Source organism: Protobothrops mucrosquamatus, unplaced genomic scaffold (assembly GCF_001527695.2).
Source record: "Protobothrops mucrosquamatus isolate PMUCROS unplaced genomic scaffold, P.Mucros_1.0 scaffold_278, whole genome shotgun sequence".
Taxonomy (NCBI): domain Eukaryota; kingdom Metazoa; phylum Chordata; class Lepidosauria; order Squamata; family Viperidae; genus Protobothrops; species Protobothrops mucrosquamatus.
The window spans coordinates 36,488-55,324 of NW_015386354.1; the positions used below are offsets into that span (position 1 = coordinate 36,488).

General features: G+C 55.1%; 1 protein-coding gene across 1 annotated transcript in view; it reads left to right on the forward strand.

The window, feature by feature from the left end:
- COG7 (component of oligomeric golgi complex 7) overlaps positions 1-15,728 on the forward strand; it is a 24,952-nt gene extending 9,224 nt beyond the window's left edge. Inside the window, exons 5-18 of the mRNA XM_015831747.1 lie at positions 28-196; positions 2,488-2,570; positions 3,588-3,710; positions 7,943-8,141; positions 9,202-9,329; positions 10,452-10,606; positions 11,004-11,120; positions 12,169-12,234; positions 12,388-12,571; positions 13,563-13,700; positions 13,843-13,926; positions 14,463-14,577; positions 14,749-14,892; positions 15,379-15,728. Of these exons, the coding sequence (XP_015687233.1) occupies positions 28-196; positions 2,488-2,570; positions 3,588-3,710; positions 7,943-8,141; positions 9,202-9,329; positions 10,452-10,606; positions 11,004-11,120; positions 12,169-12,234; positions 12,388-12,571; positions 13,563-13,700; positions 13,843-13,926; positions 14,463-14,577; positions 14,749-14,892; positions 15,379-15,545 (1,872 nt within the window). The 3' untranslated portion in view covers positions 15,546-15,728. The remainder of the gene's footprint in view (positions 1-27; positions 197-2,487; positions 2,571-3,587; positions 3,711-7,942; positions 8,142-9,201; positions 9,330-10,451; positions 10,607-11,003; positions 11,121-12,168; positions 12,235-12,387; positions 12,572-13,562; positions 13,701-13,842; positions 13,927-14,462; positions 14,578-14,748; positions 14,893-15,378) is intronic.
- The last annotated feature ends 3,109 nt before the right edge of the window (positions 15,729-18,837 follow it).

The window sequence follows — 18,837 nt, forward strand, 5'->3', positions numbered from 1 at the left end:
CCCCCCCCCCCCCCCCGTCTGGGCCAGGACGTGTCTCTCATCTCCAACAAGCTGACCAGCATGCAGAGCAGCCTGGCTGTGCTGGTGGACACGCCGGACTACTCAGAGAAGTGTGTGCACCTGGAGGCGCTCAAGAACCGCCTGGAGGCCTTGGCGAGCCCCCAGATTGTCTCTGCCTTCAGCACGCAGTCCGTTGGTAAGAGGGGCGGGACGTACCTGGGGAGGGGGAGGCCTTGTGGCCCTTCCCTGCCAACACAGCCCAGAGGTGCTTGCTAGGGAACAGGAGTGTGGCTCAGGTTTAGGGGAGGTTCAGATTAGGTTCGAACGTTTCGTCACAAAACAACCCTGACCCTCTGCTGAATGACAATCACTGGCTTGAGCCAGCCCAGCTGAAAGGGTCCCCTGGAGTGTCTGAAAGAAGCGCAGGTGGCGGGCTTAGCAGGTCTTTGCAAAAAGAAGCGGGGCTCCTGTGCGAGGTCTCTGGATCGCGGAGAGAGCTGTCCCTGAGACAGGCACTGGCAGGAACATTCGGGCATCTTAATGTTGAACTGCTGTGTTCACTTAATGACGGCTGCTAAAAAAGTCATCAAATCAGATTGGTCCCATGATGGCCCACTTTATGACCATCACGAATTATAACCATAATACGGAGGCCCCATTATGGCCGTAAGCGGAGAACTATCTGCAAGTCCAGGTGGTGGGTGGGGTTGGGGGTTGGGGTTGGGATTCAGCAGCCAAGAGTGCTGATTCATGTGGGGGAGGGCAGGAAAGAGACCCCGTGCCCCCTGGTCCCGCTGCTGCCTTCCTGCAGTCCCGTCCTTCGGGCAATGCAGCTCGGGTGTAAGGATCCACCTCACTTTACATCTTAAGAATACAGAACTCTTGGAATATCTTTTCCAGCAGGCATATTTATTAAGAGAAAATGATTGTAGGCGTGCTAGACAGCATCTGAGGAATTCTCTCCCACCCTTCAATGTTTTAAGTGTTTTCAAGCAGCCCCCCCACCCCACAGTTCTTCCGGGCGACGGTCCTCCTCCTCTCCTTTCCCAGACTCCAGACTTTGCCTTGTCCCCCCCCCCCTTTTCCCTCACTGCTGGCAAAAGGGAGACTTCAGAGAGGAGTAGATGAAAGGCGATGGCCATATTGTTATGGTCAGTCCTATTGGTGAGAATCCACATTCAGTCCCTTTGAGGTTGTGATGAAGGAAGTGAGAGCCATAAAACCCCTTTGCTCATCCCCCTTCCCCTTCGTAGTATGACAGAATCCAGAGAGGGCAGAAATGGGGTTTTCCATAGTCGATAACTAGAAATGAAATATAATTGGATTCTGACATCAGGTGCTGCCCTCCGACTTCAGGAGTGTCTTCCAAGAGCCCCCTCATGTGGCCCTCCTGGGTTCAAAGGGGCAGCTGGAAACTCTAATCGTCTGTTCTCTAGCATCCCCTCAGTACTTTCCCCAAACTCCAGAGACGCCCAGGGGCCACCAAGCCTTGAAACCTCAAATCTGGCCTCTGTTCTGGTTCTGCCACATGAGATGATTCGGTCATAGCTCTCAGTCACTGACCAGGACAGGGATGTTCCCCTCTGGGTGTTGTCTGCGGCGGATGGTGGTCCTTTGGGGCCACAGGATGCTGGCGAGGGGCTTCTCACCTTGGTCCTTAGAGCTGCTGAAGGAGGAACGGACCGAGGAGCACCAGCTGGATGGAGAGTTGGAGAGTTTGAGGCTGGGGAGAGAGGCCTTTTCGTGGATGGGCAGTTCCAAACTTAAACATCTTAAAGGGGTTCTGTGGTTTTTGAAGGTCTGGTGTTTGGGATGTGTTTTTCCAGGCCTGCCGGGGATGTGGATTTGTCCCGAGTGTTTCCTGTGGGGCAAGGCTTGAAGCTCTGCCCTCGGATTGCCTTCTGTGATTGCCATGGGATCTCTTGGAGTTATGCCACTGGGCTACCAGGTGGGGGCAGCCTTATGCCAAGCACTGGCTGTGACTGGCCCTGCCTGGGTTGGCTCTCTCTCCTCTCCCTCCATTAAGGGGTGGCCAGGATTGCGAATGAGAGGCTGCGCAGCGTTTGTCAGGTGCTTGGACCATCTCCCAATGTGGACCCCTATTTGTGGGAGCCGTTTATTCATTTATCTGCACCCAGACTTTATTATTCTACCCTCCAAAGTGAAGAGGATCCCCTGGCAGATGTCTTGCTCTCAGGGGCTTTGGACGTGAGAAATGTGGTTGGAGGGAGGACGTAAAAGTGGCAGGCAAAGCAGAGCTTGCTTGCTCCTCTCCCTGAGAAGGGTCTCCTCTGTGCAGAGGAGGCTCCCTATGAAGCGCCCTCCCTGCGAACCTCCAGGGCTGATTCCCCCTCTCGAAGGAGGGATGCTGCAGGGGGTCTCTTGGGGGCAGGAGCGTGGGTGGGTCGAGGCATCGGGACTGGAGTCGAACAGAAGCTGAACCTGCTTTTGTCCAAGCCAGACTGATGGAGGAAATTGTGCTTTCAGATCAGGCCCGGCTGTTTGTGAAAGTCTTCACGGAAATTGACCGGATGCCCCAGCTGCTGGCTTACTACTACAAGTGCCACAAGGTATTGGGGTCCTCGCAGCCGGCGAAGCGGACTCCCCATCTTTATTCAGCCCCCACATTTGGGCTATAGGAGAGGGAAAGGTGGGCACCGTTTCTGAAAGTGCCCCTGGCTGGTGACAATTGTGATGCCTTCGAGAGCCACCACTTCAGGTCCACACAGGAGAATGGGGTGCTGGGGTGCTTCATGCCAGCGGATCTGGGATATAGGTGGGAGTCTTTTTCCATGTCCCCAAAAAAGATGAGCAGCATTCAGGCGACCTGTTCAGAAGTCTGTCGTTGAGACTGCTCAGTTCCGCCGAGAGCCACCAGGGGTCCTTGCAGGCCTGTGTGGGCACTCGCTGGTCCAAATTTGGCACCTCTTCCTTCTAAGCCCTAAAACTGCGTAAGTTTGGAAAGTAAGAGAAGCAGATTGAGAAACCTCTCTTCTTCCTCCTCCTTCCTCCTTCCTTTTCAGACCTTGCCACGCACTTTGGGCCTTTGCCCATTTTATAACTTAAGCAACACTCCTGGCCAGGTGAGGGGTGTGTTCTGGGCAGAACACTGGTCCCCTTGCGGCCCAACCCAGCCTGGCCCTCTTCCTGACTGGCCAGGGTGGGGCTGCAGGAGAAGTCTCAGGTGCTGCTCCAGGCAGCTGTAGGCTTCTGGAATCCATGGGCGCCCAAGAGCTGCTCTGATGTGTTCACAGACAGCTCTGAGGACGCTGCTTAATCCCCAGGGGGTTTACGTGTCAGTCAGAGGCCAGAGGTTGTAATGTGGGTGATGGGTCTCTAGGATTGTTGGACGTGGTTTATTAACTTCTCCTCAAAGACTTTAGGCCTTCAGCCCTTATGGCCGCCCTGTGAGACGGCCACTGGGGAGTTGAACGAGCCCAGGTCTGGAGCTTATCTGACAGTGGAGTCACTTTCCTCCAGTTTCCCCCCTCGCTTTCTATACTTATTGGCAAGAACCATCATCCTCTCAGTGCCACCCTAAATGGCCCTATCCTGGTCGTGATCCTGACCCTCTCCCTTGCTCCCAGGTGCAGCTAATGGCAGCGTGGCAGGATCTGTGCCAGTCGGACCTACTCCTGGATCGGCAATTGGCAGAGCTCTACGAAGTGCTGCTGGGGACATGGCACTCGCAGCTGCAATGGACCACGCAGGTACAGCTGGGAGGGGAGGGGTCCCTGGGGTCCAGACCTTCAATACGCTGGTGCTCAGGAGGAGTCCAGCCTCTCCCCGCCCAGGCACCGGAGGCCAGCAGGTGCCGCTTCCCTCCCCAGGCTGCCCTGCAGCTCTATCTCTTCCTTCATCTACTTGAAATGTGGCCAGGTTGCTCAGTCAGCCTGACGAGGACCTGCAGAGCTCCAGATTCTGGCCTCTCCTGATGTTGTGCCCCCATCACCCCGAGGGTTTCCTTAACAACCATTGTAGCTCAACTGGATTTAGTGCCTCAGGAACTTTCCTTGCAAGATTAAACCGTTTACGTCTTTTTACATAAAAAGGGCTTGCACGTAAACTAATTATTGGCAAACCGCTTGCCTTATGTCCTCCATTCCCCAAACAGATGCCACCAATCTGAGGTTGCATGAACTTGAAGCGTGATACAGAATTAGATATCCTTGTAATCATCTCCTGATAGGTAGTTTTAGGCAGGTTTCTGCCCAGAGCTGAAGTCTCATTAAATTAATACTTGTTTGATCCATAAATGCTTATGCTGTAATAACTCTGCTGTTCTTTGAGATGCCAAAGACTCTGCCACATCAGGGCATTGAACTAGGGCAGTTGTGAGGTACAGTCATTGTTGCTTGTCCAAGATCACAGGCGGTAATCTCTCTGGATCCCTGAATGTCTTGGAAGTGCTCAGTTGAATCTTGGGCACCTCACTGCAAAGGGCCCGATGCCTTGCTTTAACCTTGTTTGATTTGTGTGTTGGAGTGGAGCTTTCTTGTGTCTTCGCCCTTTAACTCTGCTGCCTTTGCTGCTGCCTCACTCAGCTGCTGTGACCAGAACTGGTGGGCAGACACACAAGGTAACCCTGGTGGCAGAGGAGCTGTGTGTCCCTGGCCTGTCCCAAAGTGCAGCTGGGATCTATTGCCTCCCCCACCCCCAGCAGCAGAAAGGAACTGGGTTTCCTGCTGGCAAACTGGTTTGCTGGAGTTTGGGGAAGCAGCGGCCAGTTTGGTAGGTTAGGTCTGAGGCTTTCACCCGTGAAGGGGAGAACTGATGCTTATCTCTGGGGAGGCCTGGAAAGAGCTTGCCTGCCATCTTGGGTTGATCTAGCTCCCTTGATGGACTGAGCTGCCCCTGGGCCGTTTCCCAAGAACCCTTCTCGGCCTCCTTGTGGCTGGCGAGGCAGCCTCGACTGCGAATAAAGCCAGAAAGGGACGCGGAGCAGCTCCTTCTGACAAAAAAACCCAGAAACTCTTTGGTGCAGGATTTAAATGCAACTCACCCCTCTTTAAGAGGTCCGGAGGGCCTCCCTGCTGGTTTGGGATGTGGCCACCTCTGTTTCTCCAGCTCTTTCCTTCTGCCAGAGCTTCTCTCTTCACCCCTCCCCCCATCTCAAAAGGATCCCCAAATGTGGAGGATTATTTTCCAAGGGACAGACTGCTCATCTGGAGCTTCTGCAGGGAGTGGGGGAGCGGGAAACTCATCGGTGGTCACCCACTTCTCTCTCTCACCACATCTGCTTCTCTAACACTGACAACTCATTCTGCTTCCCCCTCCCCTAATATAATCTAAACCTGTATTTAGAGACCATTAACCAAGTCCAGCCCTGTGGGTAGAAATTGGCTCTGCACCTACTAGTATTTTTCATTAATCATGGGAATGACCGAAGCATTGTAAAAGTGCTAGATGGGATATAATGATTGTTCAAATTTCTTATCAGGGATTTGAACAGGAATATGGCTAAATATAAATGCCAGGGGGGTTTGATGTAGTGCTGTAGGGAGCCCTGGAAATCACCTTGCAGAAGGCATCCAGAAAGCGTTAGGGCAGTGTTCCTCTTAACCTCAGCAACTTGAAGATGTGTGGACTTCAGTTCCCAGAATCCCCAGCCGTGGAAGTCCACGCATCTTAAAGGTTGCCAAGGTTGAGAAACACAGCATTAGGGCAACCGCAGGTGCAGAGGAAGCTGCATTGAGCTCAGGAGGGTGTGAGGAGGAGGCTCAGGCTGGCTCCCCCCCCCCGGGGTCAATGGGGGCATAAGGTGGAGGGGAGGGAAACTATGGGAGGCTGGCAAGATTCTGTTACCCCAAAAAGGGTAGCTCTAGTTGTTCTCTAGTGTCAGTTTCCTGTCCATCTATCCTGTAGTGCTGACAGGTTCATTACGTATTTTAAAGATTAATGATGAAAGAAACATTGACATTAAAAGTGGAATTTTTGAAATTAAGTAGGGCTTTTGGTAGTCTGTGGGCATACCTAGCACATTTTTGCCTGTTTATCAAGCCTTTTCTGTTTGCCGTGAAGCTCAGTGTAGAAATCTAAGTTTCACTTCAAAATTTGTTAATTTCAAAAAAGGAATTAGTAGCTTCAGAACAAGGATATTCTGGGACCAGTACGGAAATGTACAGTGGGCTTATCAATTTTTATCATCTGTCTTGCTGACAAGTCACCCTGAAGCATCGGCCTAGTGAGTTTTTAATGGCAAAATCAGTCTGCCTGGTCCATGGAATTTTACAAGGTCCAAAGTCTGCAATAAACACCCTTAAATTTCTGTGATTCAGATGCACTTTTGCAGTCAATCAGGAAAAGTCGTGGAGTTGCAGAAGCGTTTTTCATTACTGTTTTCGGTGCAGCTTTTCAGCCTCTCTGATCAGATCCCTCCTTGAAATGATCCCATGTAAAATCATCCCTAAAATGTGCCAGGTCTTTCTCTTCCTGCAGCCAAAGCAGTTAAGCCCAGCAGCCCTATGTGGCAAAGAGGGGTGGTGGTGGTGGTTCAGAGTGCATGGCTTTCTCCTCATACAGAGGCCAAATGCCCATGTGCCTTTTTTGTTTTGTTTTAACCCTTAATTATAATAATGTAAGACTCAGAGCACTGCAAAATGCAGCAAATAATCCACGCTTCATTAAAGCAATTCCTGTTGTCTCAGTTACTGGGTGTCCATCTTTATGCCGGAGTTCTGAAGATAATATCTGAAATGCACAAGTCAATAAGTAGAGAAGAGTCCAGTGATGAGAATTACATCCATTGCTCCCCGTTGAGGAATTTGGTCTGCTGCCTGCAAGCCCCATCCTTCGCCCAGATCTTCGTGAACTAGAGACCTGGGGCCTGGCGTGTCAGCTGCAGTTTAGCCATCCAGTGCCCGGCTCATTCGGAGAGGGAGCGGGAGAGACTTGGGCCAGCACTGGCTGCTTTTGGCAGGAAGTGAGTTGCAAGAAGATGGGCAGGAGCCTTCCCATAGTTCTGAGGGGTGTCTCAGTGTTGGATTATGTTTTCCAACAGCATAATTAGGAATTAGCCGTGCTTAAAAATGCCCAGGAGGAAAAGAGGGGTGCAGCCCCAACGGTTCCCCCTTCTTCTCTACTTGTGGATTTAAGTTGAAGGCTGCTTTAAGACCCACTCTTGACTGACAAGGAGAACATACGTTTTAAGAGAGGTGTTAGAGGCTTAGCACCTCTTTTGGTGTTGCTGACTAATCCATTTTTAAGGCATGGCGTTTGCCCAGTTTCCTTTGAGAGGCGCTTCTTCCCCCTTTCCTTGCAAGACTTCCTGATTTATGAGCCACCCCTCCTGTGCCCTGCCTGGAGGACCCTCCTGGCTGACCCCTGCAGAGGGAGGAGAGGGCAGAAAAATCATGGTGGTGGTCTTAATGGCCGGGCATGGGGCTTGATGGCTCTCCAAGGGCCGGAGAGCAAGCCTGTCCAGCAGTGCTGTCATCCCCCGCAACCCTCTTCTGGTCTGGGGCAGAGCTCTGGAGCCTCGGCTTCAGTGGGCCACAGGAGCCCCGGGCAGGTGCCTCTGCCAGACCTGAGGCGGATTCGTCTCAGCCTGTGGCAGCTCAGAGGGTCAGAGTCGCTTCTGATGTAGCTGAGATGCTGCACACAAAGGAGCAGACTTGTAGGAGGAGATGCTGGCAGAGTTGCAAGGCTGCCTCTCACAGTTTTTCCAGACAAGGGTCAGCTGAATAAATATGCAGACCAAGACTGTTCAAAGCTATATGAAGCTATTCAAATTACGTTCTATATTCAGAACATATTCTAAAGCCGCGTAAAAGGTAAAAAAGAAACCGGCACCCAGTTCTAGAAGCCCCTTGCGAGTTTGCTGTCAGCAACCAGAGGCTTAGATGGTCTCCCTGTTTCCCCAGCTTTTGGCTCTCGCCTTGGCCTCAGTTCAGGGGCTCCGGCCAAGCCTCCTGGCCTGCTCCTACCTCCCTTCCTCCCGCAGGTTTTCCAGAACCCCCACCAGGTGGTGACTGTCCTGCTGCTCCAGGTGCTGGGTGCGCTGACGCCCTCCCTGCCCACCTGCCTCAGTGCTGCCATGGACCGTTGCAGCCCCGAAAGCAAGCTGAGCCAGCTCCTGGGGCTGTACGGCACCACCGTCTACTTTGCACGTGGGCTGGAAGCCGCGATGCTGCCCAGTCTGGGTAAGTCCTTGGCGCTTGGACACCCTGCCCAAATGTCCAGGGGCATGGCTTTTCTTTTTTCCCCCTTCTTCTTCTTCTTTTTCTGCGGGGAAGTTTTATAGGGACACCGTTTGCTAGTATTGCGTTGACGGTCTTTATTACAGTTGTTACATAATACTTGTACCGAGCTTTGTTTGACTTGAGTGAGCAGTATTGACACAGTGTTTAAAGTGTTTGCCAAAGCAGAACAATTTGCATTCTATTGTGAGTAAATACTGCCTAGCACTTTTGATTTCTGTAAAGATGAGCCGTGCTCAGCCTCTTTCCCACCCTCCCCCCCCCCGGCCACCCTGGAGGCCTCGGGCGATTCCTCTGTGCTGCCCCTCTTCTCACGCGAATTCTCTTCTCAGAGGTCAGGTGGGAAATGCCCCACTTGCTGGAGAGCTGCCCTCTTGGCTACGAGGCGGAATGAAGAAATGGGAGCTGTTCCAGGCCGTCTGCGGGCCTTCCCTGGAGGAGACAGAGTCGCTGTCTTGTTGTATCGGGTGGGGGCGATGTCTCAAGTTCTCCCTCTCCCCATTAATTAAACAAAAAGCGACACAGCAGTAAATGTATAGTGGGGTGGAAGGATTTGATTTTAAATACACTTTTCCCAGAGTAAACACTTAAAGCCCTTTCTTTGTTTTTTTAGTAACTGCCCTTTATTCAAAAAAAAAAAAAAAAGCTTAGCAGCCCTGCCTTGTGGCTTCTTCCTTCCTTCCTTCCTTCCTTCCTTCCTTCCTTCCTTCCTTCCTTCCTTCCCTCCCTCCTTCCTTCACACTGTCCAAGGAGTCTGCAGAAGGATCCTTGGAGAGTTTGGGGAGCAAAGAGGCGTCTTCTGTGTTTGCAGGAGAGTTTGCCAGCGCTGTTGTCAGTGTTGGGAATTTTATGGGTCTTTTAATTTCCCCTCTTGCCCCAGATTTCATTTTAGCATAAAAATAACTGGCAAAGGTGGGGGAGATGCAGGCAATGTGGGGAGCCTTCCCCCCCCCCCCGTGGCCCTCCTCCTCCTCCTCCTGTGATGCCACTCTTGTGCTTTTAGGGGAGTGCAACCTGGTGAAGGTGGCGGAACTGGTGGGGGCCGTCTTCAGCCCTTACAAGCCCTTCCAGCTGCAGTACCGGGCCCTGGAGGAGGGCAATCTCCTCATCCAGATGAGCGCAGTCCCTCTGGTAAGAGCCTTTCTCGGCTGCCGTCCCCAAGGAATCCTGTAGTCGTCACGGACAATTGTCGATCGACAATCTGGCTTCGTAGCATCTGAAGCGACGCTCAGAACTTCAGAACTCCGAATCCTTCTAAAAAGGGAAGGAGGAGCCTCTTCCCAGGGCCCTGCTGTGGGTGAAAAGGGGGCTGCTGTGCTTGGCTTCCCTTTAGCTTTTTCCAGGCTTATAAAAACTGTCATTAATTGGCTCAATTGTTGGTTCTGCGTTGTGGACTTGAAAGAGAAGAGGAGGCTCATAAGCACGGACAGTGAAGCGCCTTTGTAAGCTGGAATTACACACCAAAGAGAAGAAAGTCTGCCCAAGACAGGGCTGTCCCGGAGGCTTGTGGGGTTTGTTCCTGGTAAAAGCCCCCAACCTCACCCTGGGAAGTTCCTTCACCGGGGCAGAGGGGAGGGGAGGATGGGCCTGGAACCAGCTCAAAAGCTTGGGGGGGGGGAGAACGAGAGCTTATCTTCTCTTTCTAAAGAAAACTTAAATTTAGGAAGTGCAAAGAAAATCTGCCTCTGCCCCCCCCCCCCGGCTCCAGACAGATGGCTGGGTGCTGCTGTTGTTATTTTGGGAGGACCGTGACTGTGACAGGCTGCACTGAGTTCCACATGTGGGGGGGGGCACTGGGATTTCTTATTTTGTCCTCTTCTTTACTGCCTCTTTTTGACCCCGTTAAACACTCCTGCTTTAGAAAGGGTTTTCCACCTCAAAAGGTCATTTCTGGCATTGACACCTGGTGCTCTCAGGCAATAGAAACTGCAAAACAATCTTGGGGGGAGTCTTGGAACCCAGATTTCCCCATAGGAATTGGACCTGTTTTGCAGAATGCTCCCTCTGTAAAGCCTCAGAGCAGCCCCGTCCTCCAGGCTTTGAAAGCTTCTTCGGTGCTCCAGCTGGGCAGGAGGTCCTCTGGGCATAGGCAGACAGCTAGAGAGGGCCTTTCAGAGGGCTTGGCTGGCGGTGCCAGGCTCCAGAAGAGCCCAGTGGAAATGGCTGCCTTATTCCCAGTTTGTCCCAATTTGGACTGGCTGTCCTGCCGCTCCAGAGTGTCGGCCGTGAGCTGTGATCTTGTGTCCTGCGCAGGAACACGGGGAAGTGATGGACTGTGTCCAGGAGCTGAGCCATTCGGTCAACAAGCTCTTTGGCCTGGCCTTGGCGGCTGTGGACAACTGTCTCACGCTGACGGACGGGCTGGGCGTGGGTGGGCTCCTTGCGGCCCTGCAAGCCCTTTTCAGCAAGTAAGTCCTTGGCCCTGGGGAAAGCTCCCTGCATCCAGCCTCTGGGCCAGGGGAGGGGGGCTTTCTCCAGACACCCGATTCTCCACCAGCTCAACACCCTCTGGGGGGCAAGGGTTGCAAGCGGAGAATTTGGCTCCAAGAAGAAAAGGTTGGGAGATGAGTGGGACTCTGATGCCCGTGGATTCCTTCTGCTCCCCGTGGCCACAGGAGGAAATGACCAATACCGTCCGCTGCCCCTTCCCAGCTTTCCAGGTCCTGCAGGGCTCCCTGATGCAGAAGAGAGGCAGGCTGGCCTGGGGAAAAGAATCGCCTTTGTCCCCCCTGATCTTCCTTCCCACCTGGGCAAGCCACAGGGGCCTGGGCTGCTGGCCGGCTCTTATCTCTGGCCCTTCCTTAGGTATGCCTCGGACTTCAGTAACGCCCTGCAGTCGATCAGGAAGAAATGCCGGCTGGATGACCTGCCTTCAGATTCCCACTTCCAGGAAGACTGGACTGCTTTTCAGAATGCAATTCGGTGAGAAAAATATCTTCTGCAAAAGGCGAACGGGGTGAAAGGGGAGCATTTTGGAGAGCTCAGCGTTGTTCCTTCACCTGAGCAAGATTTGACTCCCCCCTTTTTCTCTAACTAGCCACAGCGGTCTAGACTCAGCACCCAAGTGTACGTGCTGCACCTGGGGGGCAGGCGGAGGGGCGTTTGTGCCCACACAATAATGGATTCCTCGAGAAAGTGAACCAGTCTATGTCCCGTAAAAGCAGACGAGACCCAGGCTTCCTGTATGTAGAGGTAGTCCTTGACTTAACGACCGCAGTTAGGATTTGAATCTTGGCCGTTGAGCAAAGTGCTTGTCTCAACGACTGCAGTCCTTGTGCTCTCCATTGTGGTCACTTAGTGATCTCACCGGTCATTAAACAGATGGAGTCCCAGCTAAGGAGTGCGGAGTGTCTCGGGGCTGAGGTAGATCCCGAGAGGCTCTGCTCAGGGGCGTAAAATCTTCCTGGCTGAAATTCAAGTAGGGTTTTTAGTCCCTGAGCAGAGAGACATTTGCGTTCGGCCTGTTCTAGACCTCTCAGGGCCTCCCCCACCCACCTGAGAGCCCCCCCTCCCCCGTGCACCCCTTGCTGCTGTCTGCTTGAATTGTGGCTTCCTCCCATCTCTGGGCCAGCTGAGGGTGCTGCTTGTCGGAGGAGATCAGCTCTGCTCATGAGGCACGGAAGGCAGCTCCTTTGGTGGGTGCAGCAACAGAGCTGAATTCTTCAGGATTTCAACCATATGCCAGGGTGGGGGTGGCAGCACAGAGTTTTGCGACAACCAGACGTGTTTTGGAGCGCCCTTTCCAAGGTTGTTGTAATTCTGGACTGCCGTTAAGTTGAGGATTGCCTGTATGTGGAGTAATCACGAGATTCCTCCTAGAGAGACTCGGGGGCCCTCGGGGGCCTTTCCATCCCAGCCTGTGGCTTCTCACTGCAGGGAAGACCCCCCCCCGCCTGCGCTCTCCCAGTGCTCTCGTGGAGGAGGGGGGGTCTTGGGGGCAGCGATTCCACCAGCATCTCTTTCCCTGCAGAATAATTACCGCCTGTGGGGAGCTCCTGCGGCAGTGCGGAGACCTTGAGCAGCAACTGGCCAACAGGTGGGTTTGCTGGGCTGCTGTTCAGAAAAAGGGCAGGGTGGGGCAGGGGCAGGCCCGCTCTCCCAGTTCTTCTTCCCCACTGAAGCGTTGACAAACAGGGCTCTGGGGCACCCTCAGTGCTCAGGGCATTTTGTCTCCCGGTGCCGGTTGCAGGATCCTCTCCACAGCCGGGAAGTTTCTCTTGGAGTCCTACCGTCCCTGCAGCCTGAGCGGCTTCCAGGAGCGCAGCCCGGAGAAGCAGAGCCACGTCAAGAACCCCTGGCAGGAGTACTGCTACTTGCAGCAGGAGAGCCCGGCAGAGTACGCTGCCCTGCTGGAGACCCTCTACACGCTGAAGGTGGGCGTGGCTGGGCAGGCAGAGGAGCAAACCTTGCTTATCCCCCCCTCCCCAAAAGGCTTTCTGAGTGTACCTCTGGGAGCGGCTGGAGGTGGTGATGGTCCCTCCCTGCGAGTGTTTGCTTTTCCTGGGCCCTTCAGAGTTCCTGTCAGTCACCTTGCTTGCTTTTCCCGGCATGCAGGACTCCGGCAGACCCTCTCTGCCTCTTGTCTAAAAACAGGTTGGGTACCACAAGGGTAAAGCCCCCGTTCTGAAAGGCTTGCAAAATGGAGGGCACCTTTGCCTGAGCTCAGAAATGCCAAATGCAGGCTTCTCGGGAGCGGCGCCAAAGCCAAATTCTGGGTGGCCCTCCTCTTGCCATGGTGGGCCCCACCACACGGGTCGAGCCTCAGCCATTTGCCTGGTTGCCTTCTCTGGAATACGGCCTCCCAAGGGAGTTTGCAAGCAGCATCTGGGCCAAAACGCCCTGCCCCAGAGACCCAGTTGAGCCTCTGATGACCAGGCCTCCTGACCCTGCAGGAGAATTGTGATTCCCCCAGAAGACCCTCCCCCCAAGATTTATTACCCTCCTCCAGTTCTTTAACTAGGCTCCGGGTTGAATGTCCGCTGCCTCCCATGGAAATGAAGAGGCTGGATGGCCCTGGGCCGGGTCTCCAGTTGGCCCCTCCTGGGGGTCCCTTTAGGGGAGAAACGGCCCAGGATCCTGTGCAAGCCAGGATCGTGGCAGTCGGAGCTTCAGGCAGCAACCTCTCACTGCCTGTGGCTTGACTGCACTCCGAGGCCAATAGCCCGGGTGTCTCTCTTGTTCTCAGGGTAGCTGGGGATGTTTCACCCCACCCCCCACCCCATTGATTGACAGGGAAGGCCCCTTGCTCTCCTGCTGATGCTGAGGGGGTCTTCGCAGCTGCTGTGGCGAGGGAGGGGACTCGTTTGGATAGTGCAGGGGAGCAAAGGGCGCCTGGCCTGACTGCCCCCTCCTTCCCCGTTGCAGGAGAAAGGGACAAGCCACAATTTGCTCTCAGCGTCGCGTTCTGCCTTCACCCGCCTCAACCAGCTTGCTCACCAGCTGGCCTTTGACTCGGTTTTCCTTCGCATCAAGCAGCAGCTCCTCTTGGTGGCCAAGATGGAGGTGAGTGTCCTGTAAGTAGCCAGATGGGCAAGGGCGTGGGGGTCCCCACAGAGTCCTTGAATGAGGACCGTGGGAGAAGAAGAGGGGAAGGTCGCTCTGCGTGACAAGTCAGGCTCTGCCTTTCTGCTCCTCCTCGCCCTAGAGCTGGAGCGCAAGCAGTGCGGGCGAGATCCTCACCGATGACCTGCCCAACTTCAGCCTCACGCCTCTGGAATACATCAGCAACGTAGGTGGATGGTTCACACCTGCAACGCAGGTGCTGCTGGGTCTCAAGGGCCTCCTAGTTCCGCCTCTGGTCCCTCTCCGCCTGCCCTCGGTCTGACGGAGGCCTGGTTGGGCAGCTGCTCTTCAGCAGTTTCCAGAACTGGGCAGCCTGAAAGGGGCAGGGACTTCCTTGCTCCCTGAGCTGTGGCCCCTCGGGGGTCCGGTCTGAGTCCCTTGCGGGTGCTGATGGATTCCTTTGGAGCACCAGAGCAGAGAAGGCGCTGAGGAGGGCCGGCCTCCATGGATGAGGCAGCTGGAGGGTCATTCCGGGAGGCTTCAGCTACAGAAAGGGTCCTCCGAGGGCAAAGGGAGAGGAGAAACCTCAGGGACTGGGATGGCTGAGCCCCTCCTTTTGGCTTCAGGATGTGCCCTGGAGAGGAATGCGCTGGTCACATCTAGAGACACGGGGGGGAGGGGCAATTGGCAGGGCTTCAGAGTGACCCCAGGGAAAGGCTGGGGCTGCCTGACCAGTTGCTCTCCTCCCTCCCTCCCTCTTAGATCGGCCAATACATCATGTCCCTCCCTCTTCATCTGGAGCCCTTCGTGGCCCAGGAAGACGCAGCGCTGGAACTCGCACTGCATGCTGGGAAGCTGCCCTTTCCTCCAGAGCCAGGTGGGAAAGTGCACGGGGGCCAGGAGGCCTTCCCTGCCCCAGGAAGCGGCCTTGGCCCAAAGAGGCAGCTGCAGGATGGCTGTCATGGGCAGCGCCCTAGTTTCTCTCTCGAAAGGAAGGAGCCCACTGCAGCTGCGGGACAATCGTCACTAGTGGCCCTCTTTCTCCCAGGTGATGAGGTCCCTGAGCTGGACAATATGGCGGACTACTGGCTAGGCTCCCTCGCCAGGGCCACGATGCAGACGTACTGCGAGGTCGTCCTACAGATCCCTGAGCTCACCCTGCACTCCACCAAGCAGCTGGCCACGGATATTGGTGAGGCAGAAGGATGTTTGGCGTGTGGGGGGAGGGAGATACCCAGGTTAGGCCCTGCATGTGGGTGGGGGTCCTGAGGTCACCCAGCCTCCTCCCCCCCCCCTCAGGATCCAGGTTCCGGCATTCCTACCATTAGGCCGCCTGGCTTCCAGTTGAGGATCTGCAGGGGAGGCAGGCGAGGGGCTCATTGGCCCCATGGCCGGGGGACTCCTCCTGTTCTGCCTGCCCTTCTGGATCTCAAAGCCAAGGGGTGCCTTTATAAAAAAGGGAGAGCAGAGGTCCCTTCAAGTATTTAAGAGCATTCTGGTGCCCACCCTGCCTTTTCAAACTAAGGACAGCCAGCGCCTTCAGTCTCTTTTCCTAGGGCTCCCCATCCAGTCCCTCAGTCCCCTGCCGGATGCGGTGCTGCTCTGGCCATTGTCCTGGGACTGCCCCTCTCTTGGCGATTTGGGAGCCGAGATGCGATGCTGCTCGTTTCTCTTGCAGATTACTTAATCAACGTGATGGATGCTTTGGGTCTGCAGCCTTCTAAGACCCTGCAGAACACAGTGACTCTCCTGAAGACCAAGCCGGAAGATTACAAGCAGACGGCCAGAAATTTTCCCCGCCGCCTGGCTAGCAAAATTGCCGCCATGAGGGCCCTGGATTATTGAGCTGTGGATTTCTCGGCCCAAGAGTGGGGCCCATTGCTGCACCTGGCCAGAAATGTGCCTGGCGCTCCCCTGCCCCCCTCCCCTGGTAGAATTCTCTCTTCCTTGTGAGAGAGGAAAGAGACCAGAAAAAAACTTGTGTACAGACAAGTTTTGTAAGTACTCAATAAATCTCTTTAAAAGGTGTCTCTGCCTGATAGCCGGTCAAAGAGACCATTTGCAGCCAGCCTGCCCCTCCTTGTGGAATTGGATCCGAGGGCAGGGAGAGTGGAGGGAGAGTCCTGACTGGGGGCAACCTCAGAATTGGGGTTCAACCAGGGTCCCGCGGAAGGCGGCTAAGAGTGGCTGGACTAAGGAACGGTTGTGGGGAAGGGGGCAGTTTCTTCTGTGCTGCTCATTTTCTGCTGGGGTTGGCCAGCCTCAGGGCACGAGGGCCCCTCGTCAAGGGTGGAGAGCCTGTGTGGCCTCCAAGTGATGCAAGGAACTGGTCCGCAGGTGCAGCCAGGAGGCTGAGTGAACTCTGTACAGCCAAGCTGTTGCACTCCTTTCTTCCTCCGGAGAAATCCAGCTTCGCCTGACGTGCAGCTCTGGGTTCTCCAAAGCCCCAATTAACTCTTGCCTGGGCTGAATCTGGGACACGACGACGGAAGGTTGGCCTCTGCCCTCCTGGCTGCTTGTCTGCAAGGAGGTGAAGCCAGCCCAGGCCAAGGGAAGGCCCCCTGTGAGCCCCCCCCCCCCCCCCCGTGGCCAGAAGAGGCAGTTTGGGGAAAGGGCTGAACCAGACATGGCCAGAGGCAGCCTTGGCCGGGGTGGAGGGATTTGGGGACAACAACCAGCTTGTGGGCTCAGAGCCAAGAAGAGAAAGGGCGTTGTCCTCCCCAGGTCCCCCTGGGGCTTCTCCAGGTGTAGCTTGGGCCTTCACTTCTTCAAGGCTGAACCTGGCGGGGGGAGCTGGCCCAGACCCCGCATTGTTCCCCAAAAGCCTCTTGCCCCAGGGGGGGTGGCCCCAGCGCTGGAGGAGACGCTGCCTGAGCTGGATCCGGTTGCCCAGAACGGCTCCCTTGCCCAGCCCTTGTTCCCATCCGCCAGGTTTATGAGCTTAGTCACAGCTCAGCTCTGGGGCGGGAGAGTGCGGTTGTCCTCGTCCCTGCAACCCCTCCTGGCTTCACTCCTGGGAGTGCAAGCGCCCGGCCTCCCAGGCTTCGGCACCAGCTTCCAGTGGCCCCGTTGGCGGATGCTGGCAATCAACCTGCAAGGGGGGGGGATGAGGCTCTTTGGCTGCTGATCATGACAGCTGTGCAGCAGCAGAAAGAGCCTCAACCCCCCCCCTTCTCAGTGTCTTCTCTGCACTGGCCAGTCCAGCCGCTTTAGCCCCCCAAAGCCATTTCGGTGCTTTCTATACACGAGGCCCCTTATTTGGGTTTTTTATTTCTGGTAAACTTACTTCTTTATTACCTTTATTTCTTTTATTTCTGCTTCCTTGCCTTTCCTCTAGGAGCTCAAGGCAATGCACAGAACCCTCCCTTCTCCAATTTTCCCCACTGAAACTTCTGTGGGGCACCTTGACAGAGAGGAGCTGGGCCAAAATCACTAGGGTGACTCTTCTATGTTTGGGGAGAGGTTTGTTTCTGGGCCGTTCTGTCCCCACCTGTCCTATCCTCAGCAGGGGGGACATCTGGCCTCCAAAGGTGATAGCACACCTGCAAGCAAGGTGGCTCTTCCAAAGCCCTGGCACTCGTGGCAGAGCAGCTGCCAGCCTGTGCTGCCGGGAGAGGAGAGCCTCGGGCTAGAGGGCAAAATGCTGTCATGTTGCCCAAGAAGGGGCACCTGGCCAGTCCCTTCTGGCCCGGCTTCCCAATCTCGCGAGCGAGAGGCAGTGCAGGATCCTCAGTCAGCAGGACAGAGGCTCCGAATCGTGCTGGAGGGAAGCTTCCTCAGAGAAGCTCTCTCGAGCAGAGTGTGTGCTTTGAGCTGTTCTGTGTATAGTATTTATGTGGTCCCTGGTTGTGTGTGGCTCTTTAACTGTTGATTGGGGTGTTGATAGCTGGCAGGCAGTGCCCGCATCTGCCCACTGCATTAACCACTGTCCAGCTCGGGACGGGGCCTTTACCAAACTCCATGCCAGCTGCCAGTCTGCCAAGAGGGTGGGCGTCATTTCACCTCCCCAGTTAAACCAAGCCTTTCCCTCCATTTCCTCCAGCTTTTTTTGTAGTTCTATGCCAGACGTGCTTCTTGAACTTGGAAGCAAGGCGATTTTGCCTTCCATACGGCAGAAGAGTCCTGCTTCCTGCAGAACGCAACAGCAACATGGCAGATTTCTGGCTCCATAGCAACAGTTGGTCTTTAGGACCGACCCACGTGGCAGCCGCCTTTGCAGGCCGCCCAGTGCCCTTCAGCCCAGAACATGGTGAGCAGCAGCAGTGCAACGGCCCAAGGGCTCTGCTGCGGGTGTGTGCGTGTATGCCTGACTGCAAGGACTGGAAAGGCAGCATTTTTGCCGGCACACTCACTCTGGAGGAGAACACGAGCATGCAGCATTTTAAGGGGCAATTTTTCGCCCCCAGCATCAAACAGAGTTGTTCTGAAAATTGTAGTGACCAGAGATGCAAAGCAGATCCAGGCCACCGATCCAGGAAGAGCTGTGATGACCAAAATGAAGGCCGGGGATTCCTGCATTCAGGTCCCCAGTAGGGACCCCGCAGCTGCTCGGGCTTCTGAGGGACCAGCATGCGAATTCCAACAGCCTCTGAACTGCTGCAGTCTGACCCACCAGGAATCTCCCCCCCCCCCGGAAATTGTTGAGCATAGGGCCCCCTTCTACGTCAAACACCACCCCAGAGTTCAACCATGCAGAGTGTTTCCTGAGTGTTCCTGGAGGCGACAGGGTGACCCCGCAGGCCTGCAATAATGTGGGAGAGCTGAGTCCATGCACGATACTCTGCTCCTTTCCTCTCTCTGGCTCTCCACCCTCCCACCATGGATGCCTCCCCCTCTGGGCACTGCTTGTGTCTGGGTCACTTGACTGCCTTTTCTGCACATTGTCCACCCTGGGGCATCTTGGTTTGGGTGCCTGTGACTGTACTCTGCCATGTGCCTCACATGTTGGCAAGGATGAAGAACGCTGGCATTCCCTTTGAGAGGGCATTTGGTGTGATTCTGGTCTCCCCTTTCTGGTTCGGATTCAGCCTAGGCTGTTGGACACCAAGCTGGCAGGGGACAACCTGCCGGCACGGCTTTTCCTCCTGCCCACCAGCATTGAGCAGCTGGCACATTTCTCCTCGACCCACGTGACTCC